Source organism: Hyperoodon ampullatus (genome assembly GCF_949752795.1).
Source record: "Hyperoodon ampullatus genome assembly, chromosome: 11".
In the NCBI taxonomy this organism is placed as follows: domain Eukaryota; kingdom Metazoa; phylum Chordata; class Mammalia; order Artiodactyla; family Ziphiidae; genus Hyperoodon; species Hyperoodon ampullatus.
In genome coordinates this window covers 58501891-58522409 of record NC_136924.1, presented here as the reverse complement: position 1 = coordinate 58522409, position 20519 = coordinate 58501891, and the positions used below count along the sequence as shown (strand labels likewise).

General features: G+C 41.9%; 1 protein-coding gene and 1 pseudogene across 2 annotated transcripts in view; one reads left to right on the top strand and one right to left on the bottom strand.

Annotated features, from left to right (window-relative positions):
* Positions 1-20519, top strand: part of LOC307060666 (cyclic AMP-dependent transcription factor ATF-7) — a 97248-nt gene that overhangs the window by 57227 nt on the left and 19502 nt on the right. The window contains exons 3-6 of the mRNA XM_079715308.1: positions 8187-8283; positions 14278-14396; positions 17497-17634; positions 19834-19991. Coding sequence (XP_079571434.1) covers positions 8187-8283; positions 14278-14396; positions 17497-17634; positions 19834-19991 — 512 coding nt within the window. The remainder of the gene's footprint in view (positions 1-8186; positions 8284-14277; positions 14397-17496; positions 17635-19833; positions 19992-20519) is intronic.
* Positions 11727-12025, bottom strand: LOC307060579 (potassium voltage-gated channel subfamily E member 3-like; annotated as a pseudogene). Its single transcript has one exon. The product of its transcript is annotated as a potassium voltage-gated channel subfamily E member 3-like (transcript).

Sequence of the window (20519 nt, the reverse complement as noted above, 5' to 3'; positions counted from 1 at the left end):
TTCTCTGCTAGACCAACTATCAAATAATGTCTCTCTTCTCAAAATTCCTTCTTTTTACAATGGACTAATTTAGTCAGCTGCCAGAATCTTCTAAGACACTCAAACAGCCTTCCCCAAGCAGAAAATTCCTCAATCCACAGACAAAGAAATTTACCTTAGGTACAATTTGGTGGGTTTTTCCCCCTCCCTTTAGTTTATACTCCTTCATTCCCCTGACAACATTTTCTCTTAGAATATTTTGAGAAGAAGTTTCCTGTTCTTATTTTTCCTCTGTAAATTACCTTGCTCACACATGCAGCCTATGAGCTGCTGCTGCTGTGGTTGTATTTATTTGTTGAACAATCCTGTACTTTGAAATGATTCATTCAAGAGCCATGAAGCATTCAAAGCAGGATGTGTGACTCATTTCATAAACAGCAGCATCTTGAAGTAGAAAGCAGGAGCCTAAGATTGACTAAGGTACAAACGAAAGTTATGTTGGATTGAGGTGTGTGTATTTAGTCCCTTCCCTTCTCCCTTTCCCCACTTTCCCAAATATAAATGATGCATTGGGAATAGAAGCTCTGCAGTGAGGGTGAGAAGCCTTATTAAGACTGTTGCTGATCTCCCAGTTTCTTCTTTCAGGATATGTGATCAGCTGAAGTGATTAAATAGTGTTCAAAGAAAGGTCAGCTATTCTTGCCACCCTACTCAGCACCAATATCACTATATTCTATAGCTTGCTACCTATAGTTCTCAGTTTTCTCCCGCTTTTTCAAACTATTTTCTTTCATCAGAATATGCCCAAGTGTAGATACTGTAATAAAAGAAAGCTATTCTGTCCATGAAGCGCTGCCAAACCCACAAACTCTGGAGAAGAGAGTAGTTAGGTTTCAGTGTAAGTGACTTTCAGACTATCATAAATATAAACTCAGTTGCCTGATAGTTTAGGCATTCAGGGCTCATTTCCTAATAACTAAAGAGTTCTGATTTGTCTCCTTCCCCCGGCTTACTCTTCTAAAACAAGGAAAGGGACGTGAATTAATCATAGGTCAGGATATAAGAGCATTTTTAAATGTGAGACAAATCCACATGGAAACTGGAGCTGTGGTGGCCAAAAACAACATTTTAGGAATGAATTTGGCTAGGGGTTGAGTGCATACTGCACAGAAATTTCATTAGTCACAAAACTTTACCAAGGATTTACTTGAAACTACTACATTTCTGATGCCCATATGCTTGTGCTTGGCTCAGAGTCAATAGACAAACATTTAGCTTTAGTTTGGCCTGAGCTCTCATTTGCCCTGAGCCTTCTCTTCAATTCTGTTTAGTGTTGCTGTTTCAGAAAGCTTCTGGGAGACTAGTCTTAACGGGATTAGGAAAAGAACTCTAAGCACGGACTTATTTAGAATTATTCTACAAAGAAAAACTAATTTTTACTACAATACCGGTCTGCCTTGAGTTTTAAAAAGGGAAAGAGGAGAGAACTAACTGAATACATGCTGTATGCCAGGTACTAAGTGTTTTATATAATTATTTCATTTAAAAGCTTAAGAAAAGTGGGGTATGAGGGGGCCTTCTAGGGTGCCCGAAATGTTTCATCTCTCGATCTGGGTTGTAATTACACCAACATGTACTTATATAAAAATTCATTGAGCTGTACACTTGAGATTTTTTACAGTTTGTATACATTATACATCAACTTTTTAAAAATTAAAAACTTTAAGGCTTCAGGGACTTCCCTGGTGGTGCAGTGGTTAAGAATCCACCTGCCAATGCAAGGGACATGGGTTCGAGCCCTGGTCTGGGAAGATCACACATGCCGCAGAGCAACTAAGCCTGTGCAGCACAACTACTGAGCCTGCACTCTAGAGCCCATGAGCCACAACTACTGAGCCCTCGTGCCACAACTACTGAAGCCCGCACGCCTAGAGCCCGTGCTCTGCAACAAGAGAAGCCACCACAGTGAGAGAAGCCCGCACGCTGCATGAAGAGTAGCCCCCGCTTGCCACAACTAGAGAAAGCCTGTGCACAGCAACGAAGACCCAACGCAGCCAAAAATAAATAAATTTAATAAATTTTAAAAAAATTTAAGGCTTCATTCATTGGCATGTATTCCTGATTTCCAGTTCACACCATGCTTGTTCTTCAAGCCATTCCTAACTTTTTACTTAGCTCTGCTTATTTTGTCAGTTTGCTAGTAGGTAGGATTCCAGTTTCTTTTCTTTTTTTAATTAATTAATTAATTAATTAATTAATTAATTATTTTGGCTGCGTTGGGTCTTCATTGCTGCGCGCGGACTTTTCTCTCTGGTTGTGGTGAGCGGGGGCTACTCTTCATTGCGGCGTGTGTGCTTCTCATTGCGGTGGCATCTCTTGTTGTGAGCACGGGCTCTAGGCACGTGGACTTCAGTAGTTGTGGGGCACCGGCTCAGTAGTTGCAACTTGCGGGCTCTAGAGCACAGGCTCAGTAGTTGTGGCACACAGGCTTAGTTGCTCCGCGGCATGTGGGATCTTCCCTGACCAAGGATCGAACCTGTGTCCCCTGCATTGGCAGGCGGACTCTTAACCACTGCACCACCAGGGAAGTCCCCGGGTTCCAGTTTCTCATCACAGCAGGATGGGTGAGAATGAAACTTCCTAGAAATGGAAACTTTTTATCAAAACTGTACTTTCACTGCCCATCCTAATACTAATACCACTTTTCAGATTGACTTCCTCATAGTCCTGATATTCCATTTTATGCTTCTTAACATTTCTTAAGCTAAGAAAATTTCCTTTCTTGATTTTTTTTCCCTCCATTGGGGAGTAAAATTCAGAAATAGCCAAAATTTTTTTGATTTGCTTTTTCTGTTATCTCCTTGCTACTAACAAGGCAATGCATGAGAATTCCATTTAGTCTTTTCTCCCAATTACAGTACCTTCTGTCTCCATCTTCCTAATTTCCCTGTCCTAAGTATTTGCAGATCAGTAGTACATCAGCCATTTTATGAAATGAGGTTGGGAGTTTTCTGCCTGTGTTTTTTTCCTTCCAAGTTTCAGATCCAAAAACATGTGTTGGCAGTTTGGCAAGAGAAACTAAAAAACAGCCCTTTTTTTGGATTGTTTGTTTCTTTCTTTCCCTGTTATCTTGTAGCAGGGTTTCTCAGCAGAGACACAAATGACATTTTGGGTCAGATAATTTTTTGTTTTGGAGAGCTGGCCAGTGCATTATAGGATATATATCAGCATCCCAGGCCTCAACCCTCTAGAGTTCAGTAACATCCCCCAGGTTGTGACAAGCAAATATTTCTCCAAACATTGCCAAATGTCGGGGGCAGAGTTGCCCCTTGTTGAGAACCACTGCCATATAGTATAAACTGTATTTAGAAAAAATGTGTTTGTGGGGAAAAAATCAAGTTTGGGGAATTCCCTGGCGATCCAGTGGTTAGGACTCCACACTTTCACTGCTGAAGGCCTGGGTTCAATCCCTGGTTGGGGAACTAAGATCCCACAAGCCACATGGGCACGGCCAAAAAAAAAAAAAAAAAGGAATCAAGTTTGGCACATGATTAAAATTCCCATTAGATCTTCGAGCATGTTATCTAGGTCGGAGCTGTCCAAAAGAAATATATTGCAAATCACAAAATGCAAGCTACATATCTACTTTTTAGTAGCAACATTAAAAATCAAAAATAAACAAGTGACATTAATTCTAATAATATATTTTATTTAACCCAGTATATTCAAAATATTATCATTTCAACATATAATCAAAATAAAATTAATGAGATATTTTACATTCTCTTTTTCTTTTTTTGTACTAAGTCTTTGACTTAGTACAGTACATCTCAATTTAGACTAGCCACATTTCAAGTGCTCAGTAGCCACTTGTGGCTAGTGGCTACCGTATTGGATAGGGCAAATCTAAATCATCTTGGTCTATAGATAGGGTGCAAATTAGCCCATAATACTTTCCCTCTCCCATTTATGCCAAGAAGCTGTCCTGATTCACTTACTTGAGCAAATAAGACTCTAAACTTTATCGTGTTGCTATTCAAATCTTCTCCCAAGGCATATAAAATGCCTTCCTGATCCACTGTAACTCAAATTCTTTAGCCCCCATTTTGAATAATATCAGCCCTCAGTTTTCTTGGAGATGGTGAATATCTACACATTTATTGATAATTATCATTATTTACCCTACAACCAGAGTGAATGTTCCCTAAATTGAGTGGCTCTTTGCCAAAACCTTAGTCATAGGTAAGAGCAAAGAACAAAGGAAGACCCACGAAGGGTATTAACAAATGGGAGAGCTAGATTTTTAAATGGGCAATAATTCAAAAAGGAAATCCTTTTGGGAGCCCCTAATCTATTTTTTAATAAGGTCAAATTTTTATCACTTAATAATTTTAGATGTTTTAATTGAGAAATTGCTTTTAGAGGGATGGTTTCCTAAGCATGTGGTTCAAGATTGATCTAGAGAATTCTTGAGTTAACTCTTAATGAACGAGAGAGAATATAAGGAACAATGAAAATCATAGCCAGAGTGACATTCACTTTGATTTAAAAAAAAAAAAAACTTGGGCCTCCCTGGTGGCGCAGTGGTTGAGAGTCCGCCTGCCGATGCAGGGGATACGGGTTCGTGTCCCGGTCTGGGAGGATCCCATATGCCGCGGAGCGGCTGGGCCCGTGAGCCATGGCCGCTGAGCCTGCGCATCCGGAGCCTGTGCTCCGCAACGGGAGAGGCCACAACAGTGAGAGGCCCGCGTACCGCAAAAAAAAAAAAAAAAAAAAAAAAAAAACTTCAGTAAACTTTTATTCTCTCCCTCCTACTCTGGGCGTACAAGAATTGTGTTAGAAATAGCAGGGAGAGATGACCGGAGCCAGAACCAGGCCAGTGCCCTGCTTCTTAAAATTCTGCCCTTTTGGCTCATCCTCTGAAGCATACTACCTGATTTAGTCAGGAGGGATTCTTAACTTTTGTGGTGTCATAACCCCCACTGGCAGTTTGGTGAAGCCTATGAACCCCTTCTCAGAATAATATTTTTAAATAAATAAAATAAAAGACATAGGATTACAAAGGAAGCAATTATTTTGATATATAGTTATTAAAAATGTTTTAAAAATATTTGATAATGTAACATGTGCTTTTTTTAAGCATAATGCTGTCTATAAGTTCTAGTGGTAGGTCTAGTGACTATCATAATTTTGAAGTAGTGATGAGTATAAAGGCTATTTTGAGATATCTATAATAACTGTAATGTGATATGAAAATATGTGCAATTTCTATTATGAATTAGGAATGCTAAATTTCAGTTAGAGTTTAGTGAAAATAAAGACGTGATTTTTTTTTTCTACCCACGTTCACAGTTATCAAAACCCTCTGAGATGCTGATAGGTGGGAGATCCCTTCAGCCACCTTCAGTCCTCTTCATATCCCAGCTTTTGATTTGGAAAAAATAAAGAGCTCAAAGGGGAATAGGGTGGTGTGGAAGGAAGTGGGGGGTGTGCAGCAGAGAGGAACAAGAACTAGAGGACAAACAAGTCAGGACTGTGCAGAGAAGTTGTAACAAGAAGCAGAGTTGCCTTTTAAAATATTAAACAATCCTGGGCTTCCCTGTTGGCGTAGTGGTTGAGAGTCCGCCTGCCGATGCAGGGCACACAGGTTCGTGTCCCGGTCCGGGAAGATCCCACATGCCGCGGAGCGGCTGGGCCCGTGAGCCATGGCCGCTGAGCCTGTGCTCCGCAACGGGAGAGGCCACAACAGTGAGAGGCCTGCATACCGAAAAAAAAAAATTAAATTAAAATAAAATATTAAACAATCCTAACGAGAGCGAAACTTGGAGGTTTAAAATCTTTCTCCAAGGGACTTCCTTGGTGGCGCAGTGGTTAAGTATTCACCTGCCAGTGCAGGGGACACGGGTTCGAGCCCTGGTCAGGGAAGATCCCACATGCCCGTGGAGCAACTAAGCCTGTGCGCCACAACTACTGAGCTGGCGTGCCACAACTACTGAAGCCCATGCTCCACAACAAGAGAAGCCACTGCAATGAGAAGCCCGCGCACCGCAACAGAGTAGCCCCTGCTCGCGCAACTAGAGAGAAAGCCCACACGCAGCAACAAAGACCCAACGCAGCCAACAAAAATGAATAAATAAATTAAATTAAATTAATTCTAAAATAAAATCTTCCTCCAAGCAGTTTTGGATAAGCTATATTTCCAATAGTAGAAAAGGACTTTTTTGCTTGAAAGTCATTCTTCTGTATTCTGGAACATTGTGCCAATTTTTTAAAGCTACCTACAGGAAATTTCCTTGAAGTTACCTATAAACGTATTTTTGAAAAAAGATTGTTATTACCATTACATTTTGAAAACGTATACCCGTCTAATCCACTACTCTTCCTATCTTTGTGAAATGATGGGTTTTCCTCCTTTTTAGACTAGTTCTGCTCATTTCCTTTTACTGAATACCCAGCAGTCTCAGACCCTCCATGGTGACTTGTTTAACCTAGAAATATACCCATGGTTAACAGACTGTTCCCCTCCTTTCCCACCCCCACCCTTCTTTCCTTAGGAAAAATCTGTGACTGACAAAGTTGATATCTACGGTTCACCAGCGATAAAGAAAACTAAAGTTCTTGGCTAAATATCCCCACACTTTATTCGGTTTTGTCCTAGATCCATTGGAAACCACTAAGGCAGTGTTTTTTTGACTGTTTTACTTCTTGATTCTTCATATTTTAATTGAAATTTTCCTTCACCCTTCAGGCCTATAGGCCTAGCCTGGAAGGATTTTAGGTCTTAAGCTGGCTTTAGTTATGATAGGGCTCAGAGCAAATTTGGGAAAAGCTACTTTTAGATAAAATAAAGGAATTTAAACAGTTCAGTGTCGCTTTCTTGACTGGATAGGTGCTAGGATGGGGCCAACTGCTGTCTGGTTTGCAGTCAGGAAGAGCTGTGGATAGAGGGCTAAAGGTATAGTTTTGGTGGGAAGTGTGTATCTATCTAATGAGGAAAGTGAAAAGAGAGGACTAACCAATCATTATTTTTAGAAAGAAACAAAAAGACAAATAGCACCATGTTTTGGAGCCTGGCTGGTGAAAGAGCTGTGGAAAACTGCAGCATCCAAGCTGTTACTGTGTTGCAGGCATATTTTAATGAAGGAACTAGCCAGCCAGCCTCAGAGGAAATTTTGAGTGTATCATTCTTTTGAATTACTGCTGTTCATCTGTTCCCTTCACCTCCCCCTTCTGAAGAAGGGGTGGGAGCATAAATTATTGTCCAGTAACACTGTCTTACTTAGTCATAAAACTGAGGCAGACCTAGCCTCACATTTTCATTGTCCTTTCACCCAAACTCTTAAATAAATAAAATCTCTGTACCATCTCCTTTTTCCCTTCCCCCATCCTGGCCACAGGCTTCTCCCTACCCAACAAAAATTTTTTGCTTGCATTTTTATTCTACCATTATATAGCCAACAACATTGCACTGGCCCCTTTATGGCTGATGGAGCCCAGGCGGGCTGCCCGATTAAGGGAGACAGCATTTGGCCAGTGGGGCTGGTGTGTGCCATTACTGCTGGCCGTTGGGTCTCTGTCCTCTACAGCTCCATCCTGGCTCATTAAAACCCTGAGCCAAAGATCTGGGCAGACGCCTGCTGCAGCACTGTGGGGGCCAGGAAGTTAAATTGTTCTCCTAATCCTGCATAATTTATCTCCCTGTTAGCCCGCTCATAAACAGTCCAATTCAGCCCCACTGTGGAGAGCTTCATTCTGAATTTCCTATTTTTGTGATGACCAACTAGTACCCAGCCTTTCCCTTCTCCTTTCTTTATTATTTTTATTAGAAATTATTTTCCCCTTGTTTGCTACGAGTTTGCCTTAATGTATTTTTCATTTGGAACCTCCTTCCTGGATCCCACTTCACCAACAATCTGTCCATTTCTCTAGTTTGGACCTGATATTACAGAGCAGTTGGTGCTACGGTCTTCCCCTTACCCTCTCCTCCAGGATTTCTAGTGCTTCGTTTTCTCCTTCCCTATTTTCTCTTTTTTAATCCATCTCCTCTCCTTTTCCATCATTTCCATTTTTTCCCCCTTTCTGTTCCTTCTCCAGTTCCTCTTTCCAGGGACCAACCTTGTTGAAGGATATTTGGTAGGACATTTTAAAAAGGCACTGAATGGCTTATTATTTTTTTTTTTCACATCTCTGTTTCTGTTTCGTTTCAGAGATTTACAAACGAGGACCACCTGGCAGTTCATAAACACAAGCATGAGATGACATTGAAATTTGGCCCAGCCCGAACTGACTCAGTCATCATTGCAGGTATTTGCTGCCCCAGAAGCCATGTGCCTTGATATCACCAGACAGTTAAGATTAATACCAAGGACCAGATGTACTGGGAGCTGTACTCCCCTCCTCCCATTAAGAGCCCTTATGTGATCTGCATTTAATCAGGAAAAAGGAACACTGAAAGCTCCCAAGTTTCTATTGTGTCCTCCACTCTCAGTTTTTAATACGATTGGGTTCTGTGGTTTTTGAGGTGGGTGTGTTGAGGTTTTGTTTTAGCTTTCTTTCAGTCTATTCCCTCCTTGCCTTCTTTTTATTAGGACTTTGGAAGATTTACAGACAAAAGGCGCCTTTGACATTTCTCCCTATCCACAGTGAAGGGGTGAACAAAAGAAAGCAAGAGAGCCGACCTAGCCTGGCTACTTCTCTTCCACTGGGTGTCAGTGTCATCTTCCCCCCACCCCCAGTAGGCAGATTGTCAGTTTGTAAATTCAACTTCCCTTTATGAACCCAGACACCATTGAGGACAAACAAGACACTTAGTCAGTGGGACTTTTCTAGGCCAATTTGGGTGACCTGGAACCTCTCACTGGTTTTTTTGGATATTGTTTTGCTTACCTATGCCATTCTCAAGGGAGCATTCTCAGCAACTCCTCTCAAACCGTGCAGCAGTTCTGTTGTGCCATTTTCAGCTAGACAAACAGACAAACCAATGGGCTTTTTCTTTTGATACCATGAGGGGTTCTGATTTAGCCTGAGTTAAAACAAGCTTACCCCAATGTTTAACCAATGGGGGATTTAGTTGGTGATTATTGTATTATATCAGTTAATAACTCAGATAAGACACAATTTCTCTAAGTACTACTAGCCAAAATGCTGCCTGAGACACAGAGAAGGAAAGAGAGGACCTCCTACCATACTTCTGTACATGAAGAAAGGGGCTTGCACTACAGATCTCCTGTTCCTTATTAATTCAGCAAGTATTTGTTGAGTATCTACTGTTTCCACCAGGCACTTTGCTGGAGGTTGTGGATTGTAATTCCTGGAAAAAGACTCGAGTTGGGGACATTGTCATTGATGATCCTTAAGAAAGCCTGGGGGAGGTCCTTGGAAAGAGTGGAGAGGACGTAAACATATATGTAGGCAACACATACTTAAGTTTATTGTCAGAGCATGTATATATGAAAAAAATTTTTAGTATTTGCAGTCAAGTATAAGTGAATAATACAATATCAATACTAAGAGAATTATTGTTAAGTGAAATTGATTGGAGAAGTTTATGAAAGAGTTAAATTTGGGTCAAGGTTATCAAGTTGGAGAGGTTATTCCAAATGCGTGGAAAAGCCTATGCCGCCCTCCAGCAGTGGGGAGAGAAATTGATACAGGACAATCCCAAGGAGATAAAATGTTTTCCTGTTATTCTTCGCATTCTGTTTTGGAGTGTCCGCCCCATTGCACACTTCAGCTATCCTATCTAGTCTAGTGATTCTCATATCTCTAAATTAAGACCTGGTTATCTCACATGTATTTCAACGCCTTATTGAACACTTACTTGCCTGTCTTTCTGTCATTCAAATCTTCATGTCAATGACTGTCAATTAGGGAACTCCTTGTCCCCTAAACCAGTGGTCCCCAACCTTTTTGGCACCAGGAACCTGTTTCATAGAAGACAATTTTTCCTAGGACCGCGGGCAGGGTGGGAGTGGGGGGGTAGGGGGAGGGTTCAGTGGGTGATGGGAGCGATGGGGAGCAGCAGGTGAAGCTTTGTTCGCTCACCTGCCACTCACCTCCTGCTGTGCGGCCCAGCTCTGAACAGGCTGCGAACCAGTAACGGCCTACGGGTTGGGGACCCCTGCCCTAAACCAATTCCTCTCCTTTGTTATTCACTGATAGCAGTATTATCAAAATCTTGAGTTGTTTTATTCTTTCTTCAAATTCTGACTGTTCTGTTCTTTTCTGTTCTTCCTGCCATCCACTGTCACTGTGCTTGAATTCCTCCATAGTCTCCTAGCTGGCCTCCTTGACTCGTCTCTCATTCTAATCCACCTTTCATTCTGTCGAAAAGCCAGACTTCCTGAAATTCTTCTCTGCTCAAAATCTGTCATTATCTTCCTGTTTTCTCTTACGTTAAGGCTATTTATATTTGGGTTTTCAGGCTTTCTATAACCTAGCCCCATGGTGTCCACCCAACTTTATTTTATTTTATTTATTTATTTTTAAGTGTCTAGCCAGTTTATACACTACACTGGTAGTAGAATCAGGGCTGGTTCTCCTTCCACTGAATCAGGTACCTGCCTTTTTTAATATGATAATCTTCTAGGTGTGATAATAATCTTCTAGAGGTAGATTTCAACTTGATATCAGAAAATTTCTCACAGAATTCATTCAAAATGTTAGAGGCTGCCTTAGAGGTAGTGAAGTCCCCAGGACTGGAGATGGGGCTGGGAAGGGCACTGGGACATGGCTGGAGGGGCACAGGAACCATGGAGCTAATGAGGCTTAACAGTCAGGGCCCTGTACTCACATAGTTCCTCCTTAAGATCTTAGTAGGGGCCCTAACAATGTATTAACATGGTGATATGTTTTTGTAGTACTTGCAAAGATAAGATATTTTAAAATTCTTTTTCTTAAGGAGGGCCCCCCCAGAATTATGTAAGTTTCAGGCCTAGATCCACTCCTAGGTAGCACAGAGTTTTGCAAAGCACTAGGCAAGGAGACCAGAGAACCTGGGTTCCAGTCATGGCACTGCTTTGGCCCAAATGGGCAGAATGGCACTTGCTCTGCTTCCCTCACAAGGGGTAAAATCACAAATGTTAAATGGGCTGAAAAACACAGAATGTGAAAAAATATAAATAAGTAATATGACTTAGATTTCCTGTCTGTGTTGTGGGATAATCATTGCTGCTTCTCAGGTCATTGAAGATAACACATCGAAAAATGTGTCCTCAGGGCATTTCCCTGTCTCATTTCCCTCTGCTACAACTTCCTCTAACCCCTAGCCTCCAACACTCCAGCCACTAGAACACTCATTTGTCATCATCTGTTGCCACTTTTATATATATATATATATATATATATATATATATATATATTTTTTTTTTTTTTTTTTTTTTTTGCCACACTGCACGGCTTGTGGGATTTCAGTTCCCCAACCAGGGATTGAACCCAGGCCCTTGGCAGTGAGAGCACAGAGTCCTAACCACTGGACCACCAGGGAGTTCCTGCTACTTTTCTATATTTGTTCAGAGGGCTCCCACTGTCTGTAAAGTCTATCTTTGCTGGAAAAAATCCTTATCCACAAGGCCTAGTTCTGCCAAATCCTCTCCTCCTACCCCAGTAACGACCTCCCTTCGCACCGTTTCTTGTTGATCTTACAGACTAGGACTCTGAGGCCTGATGTAACACATAGCTGAGTTCTGGGGGCCCCACAAGATAATCCTCAGGAATCTTGATCTTCTGCCATCCCCGGGCTCTTAGCATCAGAGCATAGACACCTGGTTCTTGATGTATACATGATAGGGGTCACTGCACTTACCCACTTTGCAGGAGCGAGTGTATCTCAGGCTGAGGGTGCCCACAGTGGCAGCACATAGGAACATGATGAAGAGAATGTATGTGTAGGAGTTGTCACGCGGCCAGGTAGGCTGGCCTGCCTCTCCTCAGTCAGGTTGTCTGACCCTAGCCGGCAGAGCAAGTTGCTGTGAAGAGTGGCATTTAGAGCCTTCAACACAGTGTGCAGGCTCTCATACCAGGTCTCAGTCCCATTGGTGGTCTTCATAGCAACAGGGATTCAGGTGGGGGAAGAATCGGAGGATGCTCTCCTTCAGAAACCTTCCTTGTTTCTCGTCCTCTCTGATCAGCCCTGTAATCTCTCTCCATTTAGGGGTACCATTCTGTAGTCCTGCCAGTCGGCAAGGCTCCCAGGGGCACCATCTGTTCATTGGACACCTCGCCCTGGGCTCACAGGTGCCCCACACTGCACCCCAAGGCACTCCGCCAGCCCCTCTGCTCGGAGCCTGCACTCAGCACTGCCTGCGGGGCCCCTCCACTATGCGCCCCACCCAACTTTAGATGCAACTTACATCCCTAACATGGGATGTAAGTTGACATAGACATACCTTTTTCTCCTCATCTATATATCGGTGCCCATACCCTGCCTCTCTCTGTGCCTTCACCTGACTTATTCCTCTTATCTTCCTAATCTCTCTTCTCTACCATCTGAAGCTGTTCTTTAAAGGCCCAGCTCAAGTCCCGCTTCTTGAAACCTTTCCTAACTGCTGTCATTAACTTGTCTTTAGTTTCTATAACAATTTTATTCTCTACTGTACATGGCACCTATTTTTTTGTATACTATGATACTATATATATAAATTGATTTCCTCAACTAAAAAACATACTCTTAGTTCTCTATAGCAAGAACCATATTGGCCCAGATTCTTATACTGGGCCAATATGGTTATACTTTTCTTATATTTGGCCCAGATTCCTATACTCCTCTCTCTCCCCCTCCCCCAAATATACACACAAGTGTATGCTTATAGCACCAAAACACAGAATGTATTCAGTAAACACCTGTTGATTTCTTTGGAATCATCAGAGCAGGCTAAGGGTTTTCTTATACATTTTCTGGCTGTTTGGCTGTTTGTTCATGAATGGGAAAAGTTTATATGAGCCTCAGACCAGAGATCCAAAAGGCCCTCTTCTGCCATAGCCATGCCCTTAGCTGCCCCATCCTGTTCCACTTGAGTCGTGACTTTTTTATGTGCCCTTACTGAAGTACTCTCTAAGCATAAGGGAATATTACCTCCACTCACCCAGAGATGGAGGGAACGTGGCTTTATCGTTGGCCAACCAAAGCTGCCAGAGAACCTTTTAAAACTATTTTGGGAGGTAGTGGTAATTTTTCCAAACACTCTTCTGATTCAGAAGAGGTTTTGTTTAAATTAAAAAAAAATTATGTTGTTTCCATGGAAAATCCCACTGGACTATTCCCAGCTGATCATGCTAGAAGGAGTGATTTTAGCCCCAGGTCTCACTCCTTAAAATATCATTTAAACATTGTTCTATCCCTATCATTCAATTTAGTGGTTTGGAGTATGACATGAATCCCTGAGGTGATTAGTATGTCAAGGAAAACTATCATAATAGAGTTAGGACCAGGGAACAAGATTCAACTGACCTAAGAGAGAAAAACTGGGTGGGGAGAGAGAAGCTCAAATCTAAAATTCAGATCACTTAAAAAGTTCCCATGGCTTACCAAGAGACTTCCTCTTCCCAAGGGCAGAGGCACTATGCTGAGGAAAGATTTGTGCAGCCTCTGAGAGGATATTTTGGGTGGCAAATCTAAATCCAAATATCCTGGTTTCTCGAATTTGCTCTCAGGCCCAGGTCTCTATGAAATGAGCTCTATTGTTTGCAGTTTCCTTTTCTAGCTCATGATCTTGCTGTCTTGTTCCCCAGACCCTAGATTTGCCTGGAATGCCTTCAGAAGGTAATAGACCCTACCTCAGTGACAACTGAAAGACAAGGCACCATTTCTTACTTGGTAGTTTTAGCAAGTAGAGTCAACCGTCTGATCCTCAGTTTCTTCTCCTCATCAGATTTTAACGTCCATCTGTGTATACCTACTCACTTCAGACCTAGCAGGGAGTAAGTGTAAAGAGAAAATGTAGCTTAACTGTACTTGATTTTCCTATCTGGAGGTTTCACAGACTCCACCTGGGTGGGCGGTTTTGTTTTGTTTGGGGGTGAGGGAGCTGAAACCAGCCTCTGGGAGAAAGGTGGTTACATAGATAGTCACACAAAAACATTGTTCTGACTTCCCTCTGCTGGCCTTGAGGCAGCACAGCACAGACACCCTCTGGTGGTCTAACACCAGTCTTTACTTACTAGAGCTCCATTAAAGCAAATTTGCCTGAACACAGAGATTCACTCCAAATAGAAAAATAAAAATGTGTTCTCTATGTGCTCTCAAGTTTTAATTTCAGGTCAAAACTAAAACAGAGGTTCCTTTTCTTTTCATGTCTACAGATCAAACTCCTACTCCGACTAGATTCCTGAAGAACTGTGAAGAGGTGGGGCTCTTCAATGAACTAGCTAGCTCTTTTGAACATGAATTCAAGAAAGCTGCAGATGAGGATGAAAAAAAGGCAAGAGACGGGACTTTTGCTGAAAAACTGGTAGTGTTCAGATCTAGGCAACTTTCATTGTGCCCTGGGATAATTAATAATTAAGCAAATTAATAATTAATTAATTTGCTTAAGTGGTTAAAGCACAAAATTATGGGCTTGGTTCTGTAGAACCAGATAGTACTCACAGATCCTAGTCAGCCATTCAGGTCTTTAGGTGGTCCAGATGATGGATCAGCACAAGTGTTGGATCTTCATCAAAAATCAGTCTTCTTGCCCTTCCAGTGGAGCATTGTTCAGTAATCTATTTTTTAATTATTTTTGTTCTGAATATGTTGAAGATGTTAAAAAAGATTATAAATTACTCAGATTTTGTTAGATAACATCTTTTTTGCTAAATTCCACTCTTTTCTGAGCTAATCAGACTTGTCACCTGGACTGTTTTATTCAATCAGCCAATCAATAAACATTTATTGAATTTCAACTCTTCTTTGTTTCAGTGTATCTCGCTCTTGCCTTTAAGTAGCTCCCTAGTAATATTCAAGACATTAAGCTTAAGGAAGGATATTCTTAAAGCCTTTCAAAGGAGACCAACCAGGATGGTGAAAGAACTAGAAATTAGGTCACTTTGGGAACATTTAAAGAAACTGAGGACATTTTGCTTGGAAAAGAAATTTTATTGGAACAAAATTGCAGTCTTCAAACATTGCTAGTTGAAGAGCTTTCCTGTAATAGAGGGGTTAAACTTAATATTCTCTGTGCCCCAGGTGTAGAAATAGGACCAGGATAGGAAGCTATCACAAAGTGTGTTCAATTATATGTAGGCCACTTAGTATAGATATTGTAGAGAGGATTAAAATACTGGAGTCACTTCGAATTCTGAGGTGCTGTGATTCTGATTTTAACCTTTATATTCAAGATCCCTAGAGAATCCTTTAGTGTGGAAGATCAGAGGAAATAGTTCAAGAAGCAGGGTCAAAGAAAAATAATTCCCATGGAATAAGGGGTTTTGGAAAAAAAGGAAATTGAGATCAAAGTTTACTCTACTTTAGAATTAGAATTCTGGGTTATTAGTCACTATGTAAAATCATGTCTGTGTTCCATAATAATTCAGAAAAAAATTCCAGTATATCTCAAAACATATATACATTAACACATGTACCTCCCATAACTGCATGGTACAGTGAGGCATGGAATCCCATGAGAATATAGGAAAGCCAAGACATAAGAAAAAATTTCTAGGAGGAGCTCTTTCCCTCTTAAGAGGGAGATAGCAGGTAAATCAAGAGAGTTTGTGCATGATTTTTTCATCCATCTTAAATTATAAGAATGAAGTTTTCTTATTACTGGGGGTCTTTCCAAGTTCCATAGCTTTTCTGTGATCTTCATTTCATGCTGTCTCCCGCAGACTAAAAGAAAGTGGGGAAACAGTGGCATATATTTGTAGTTCTCCTTTCAGACAGCAGAACTAGCCACAGTCTGCTTGTCATTCTTTTTCTTCAGAGACTCAGGTCTCATCAATCAGTTGCTTCAACCTATGTGGTATAATTTTATTTTACAGTTTCCTTACCTCATCCCCCCTCATTTCTCCCTCCCCCCAAACAAAGAAATCAGTCAAGTTGTTTCCACCAGGATGGGAAGGATTTTAAACCAAACTCATTATAGGCAAATTCAAGAAAAGTAACCTCCTTTTAATGCTCCAAGTCTTTTCCACTTCCATTTTAGCTCACTTGACACAGGAAGCCATTAACAGTTAGGCCTCTACTCATTGGGCATCTCTCAGTGTTTCTCCCTGCTGGGTCAGGGGTAGTCTTCACGTCTACCTGATGAGAAGCACAGGCTCAGTGGAAAATTGTCTCCAGGAGTGTTTAATGAGCCCCAAACTTTTCTGAACCACAGCTTTTCTAGGAGATTCCTCTAGCAGATTTTAAACTTGTGATTGTATTTACTTAGAGGCCTCTCCTTCCTACCACCCTCTGACTTCAGGGATCTGAGAATTAGCCCAACTGGACCTGACATCTGTGTAGAAAAAATGAGGGCAGAAATGAAACCATCTTTGCTGTTGCTCATCCTTATCAGATTGGAGAGAAAGAACCATTACCACTACATTACCATGTAGTAGACACTAGATTATCTTCAGTTTGCTCAAATACCAATATTTCTAGTGATTAAGATAGCAAGGGATAAATTAAAAACAAGCTCCTCTTTCACCAAGAAGCCTAGGATATGGGAAGAATAGAACAAAAGACCCACTCTGTCATGAAACTGAACTGCAGTGCCAGCTCTCCTATTGTGGCGCAGTATCAGGGCCATCTCAGATGGTTTATTGTTCTCTTCAAAGCCACTTACGGCTCCACAGTTCTGTGAGTTGATTGCACCACTGCCAGAAAAGTACTCTTTCCCTTCTGGTTTTCTCCAGTCCTGCTCCTAGGACCAAGTTCTAATTTCTTTCACTGATCAAATGATCAGCCTTTCCTTTCTTTGTTACCCCAAAACCCCATCTTCCTAACTTCTAGCCTCTAGCACCAGATTTTGGGGTGAGAACGCCATCGAGCATGGAGAGTTCCCCAGAAAAGATATTTCCTGTCCTGTTGACAGTACTTTAATAGCCAATTTGATTTGGTTTGCTTTTCATAATTGGGTAACCTAGTCATTCTGATCGACAGAAAAATTGTTCACAGCTCTCTAGTAGCCAGTGGAGCTGGTTGGGAATAGGAAGGCACTGGATTCAGGAATCGTACTTTCCTGAAAAATAATATAGTCATGGTATTTACATGGATAAATTACATCTTTCTTTATTTTCTCCTTTCAGGGCCTTTATAAGCATTTTAAGGTTGCTTTTTTTTTTTCCCCTTTCGGAATTTTTGTAAGTGTTCACCCATGGTGAGGCAGATATAACTTCATTTTATAGGAGGGAAACAGAAGCCCTGAGAAGTTAAAGGATTTGGCCAGAGTTGTACATAAAACCTGGGCTCCACATTTCTTTGACTTTCAGTTTGGTGCTTTGACCAAGGACTGAACTTCTTAGAAGTATATTCCCTCATCTTTTAACTGGGAAGATATAGCTTTAACTTGAAGGGAATCATGAGGTTGAACTATGCTCATTTCTCTCTTTTAACAGGCTGCTTCTGGGCCCCTTGACATGTCTCTGCCTTCTACACCAGACATCAAAATCAAAGAAGAAGAACCAGTGGAGGTAGACTCATCCCCACCTGACAGTCCTGCCTCTAGCCCCTGCTCCCCACCACTCAAGGAGAAGGTAAAACTCTACCAACAGTCATCTCAAACGTTAATTGATAGATGAAGTTTTGATGTGTTAGTTGTATAAATATTGTGTGATACAGGAGGATTGATTATATATATATATATATATTTTTTGCGGTACGCGGGTCTCCCACTGCTGTGGCCCCTCCCATTGCGGAGCACAGGCTCCGGACGCGCAGGCTCAGCGGCCATGGCTCACGGGCCCAGCCACTCCGTGGCATGTGGGATCCTCCCGGACTGGGGCACAAACCCGTGTCCCCTACATCGGCAGGCAGACTCTCAACCACTGCGCCACCAGGGAAGCCCAATTATATTTAAATAAATGTTAATTGTTCAGAAGATTTATATAAATTACACCTATTCTCTGACCCAGCAACTCCATTTGTAAGTCTGTACGGAAGAGAAATTAGTGCATATGTCCACCAAAAGAAGTATATAAGAAAGTTCATAGCAGTTGTATTCATAATAGTCAGAAAACTGGAAGCAGTCCAAATGTCCATCAACAGACTTGTTACATATATAAAAAGTCATTTAGTTTTATTTTATCCTTTAGATTAACGTACTTTATGTATGTTGTACTACTTCAATTGTTAAGTGGGAAAGAAAAATCACATAATTCACAAACTGAACATTAAACAATTTAGAAAAAAAGTCTTCCCAGAGGGAAGTTTTCTAGTGATTCAAAGGGAGTATCTATCAGGATTCTGATTATTATTTTTTTAAAGTAAACTTTTTGTGAAGTATTTTTTATAAATTTTTTTTTTTTGCGGTAGGCGGGCCTCCCACTGCCGTGGCCTCCCCCGCCGCGGAGCACAGGCTCCCGACGCGCAGGCTCAGCGGCCATGGCTCACGGGCCCAGCCACTCCGCGGCATGTGGGATCCTCCCGGACCGGGGCACGAACCCGTTTCCCCTGCATCGGCAGGCGGACTCCCAACCACCGCGCCACCAGGGAAGCCCCTTTTTTATAAATTTATTGAAACATGACACACATACAGAAAAGCACATAAATTGTAAGTATATAGCTTACTGAATCTTCACAAAGTTTACAGCTTATGTAACCAACACCTTGATAATTTCATCATAACCTCAGAAGCCCCATCATACCTCCTTCCAGTCTCTACTGTGCTACCAGTGGTTATTATTTTTTATTTTTTATTTTTTTTGCGGTACACGGGCCTCTCACTGCTGTGGTGTCTCCCGTTGCGGAGCACAGGCTCCGTGGCCATGGCTCACGGGCCCAGCCGCTCCGCAGCGTGTGGGATCTTCCCAGACCGGGATATGAACCCGTGTCCCCTGCATCAGCAGGCGGACTCTCAACCACTGCGCCACCAGGGAAGCCCCAGTGGTTATTAATTTTAATATCCACTGTGGATAGAGCATCTGTACCTCATCTTACCTCCCTCCAAAACTGGTTTGCTAACATCTCAAAACTACCCTCTCCATAAACATTACAACTGTACCCCCCTTCCTCTTTTCATCAGCAGCCAGGTCCTAGAGGCTGTTTAGAGATGTTTTCAGGGCCACTGTAGCCACTGGCAATCTAAGGTCCTTACAACTTAACAGTGGGAAGCAGTTTGTTTTACCACAATATGATCATTATTCAAACTTCCGTAGCCCTTTTTTTAAGGGGTCTATAGGAGACGTTGGGTTAAGACCAGTTGGGTTGCCTTATCACCAGTCTTATACCTGTCTTTCCCCATTAGAGATCAGTGGACACTTGAGCATCAAGTTTAGAATGAGAGTATCTAGATCATGAAAAATTATAACACTCCTGAGACTTCCTGGGCGGTCCAGTGTTTTAAGACTCCACGCTTCCACTGCAGATCCCTGGTTGGGGAACTAAGATCCCACATGCTGCACGGCATGGTCCCCTGCCAAAAAAAATTATAACACTCCTTAGAATTTATATGGTACTCTAGTGCTTCTACAGAAATTTCAAGTGATCTGCCAACTGTCATCTCACTCATATAGCCATCATCCCGGAAAGGGAGATAGCCAAAAGGTCTTAACTCAGCATTCCTACTGAATGGCACGTGAGGTATGGGTCTATGATCACGATGGAATCAGGTCAAGATTTACATGAGTAGTCCAAGTACTCTTTCCAATAAATTTATACTAGATTTTACCAGCTATGTATTTCCCTATAAGCAGTCCCTTAAAGCATTTTGTGATCTGTTGGTGTCTTCTCCCCAGGATGTTGCCCCAAAGCCTGTTGTGATCTCTACGCCCACACCTACCATCGTACGCCCTGGCTCCCTGCCTCTCCACTTGGGCTATGATCCACTTCACCCAACCCTTCCTTCCCCAACCTCCGTCATCACACAGGCTCCACCATCCAACAGGCAACTGGGGTAAGTAAAGAGAGCAGGGAGAAACAGTGAAGCCTGAATGTCTTTCCTCTGTGTTAAATTATTTGATTAAATAGAGACTGTGTCTGAATACTCAAGGAAAACAAGTCACTGAGATTGTCTCTCAACATAAATTTTTCACCCCATAAACAGAATCTTCTTTACCTTTTTAGTAGACAAGCAAGAATTTATTTGGGGGTGTACTGTCTTAATTTGGAGGTTTAATACTTCTTTGATCTAAAAGAAGAATCCTTAGAACTTTAGGAAGTTCATTATAGTGGTGGAGGTCACACAGGGAAGTATATATTTAGTTCTTGGCCTCAATCATATGGATGTTTATGGAGGCACTACTGAATGAGGCGCTGAAACCCATTAAGTCATCTTTTTTTTTTTTTTGCGGTACGCGGGCCTCTCACTGTTGTGGCCTCTCCCGTTGCAGAGCACAGGCTCTGGATGCGCAGGCTCAGTGGCCATGGCTCATGCGCCCAGCCGCTCCACGGCATGTGGGATCTTCCTGGACCAGGGCACGAA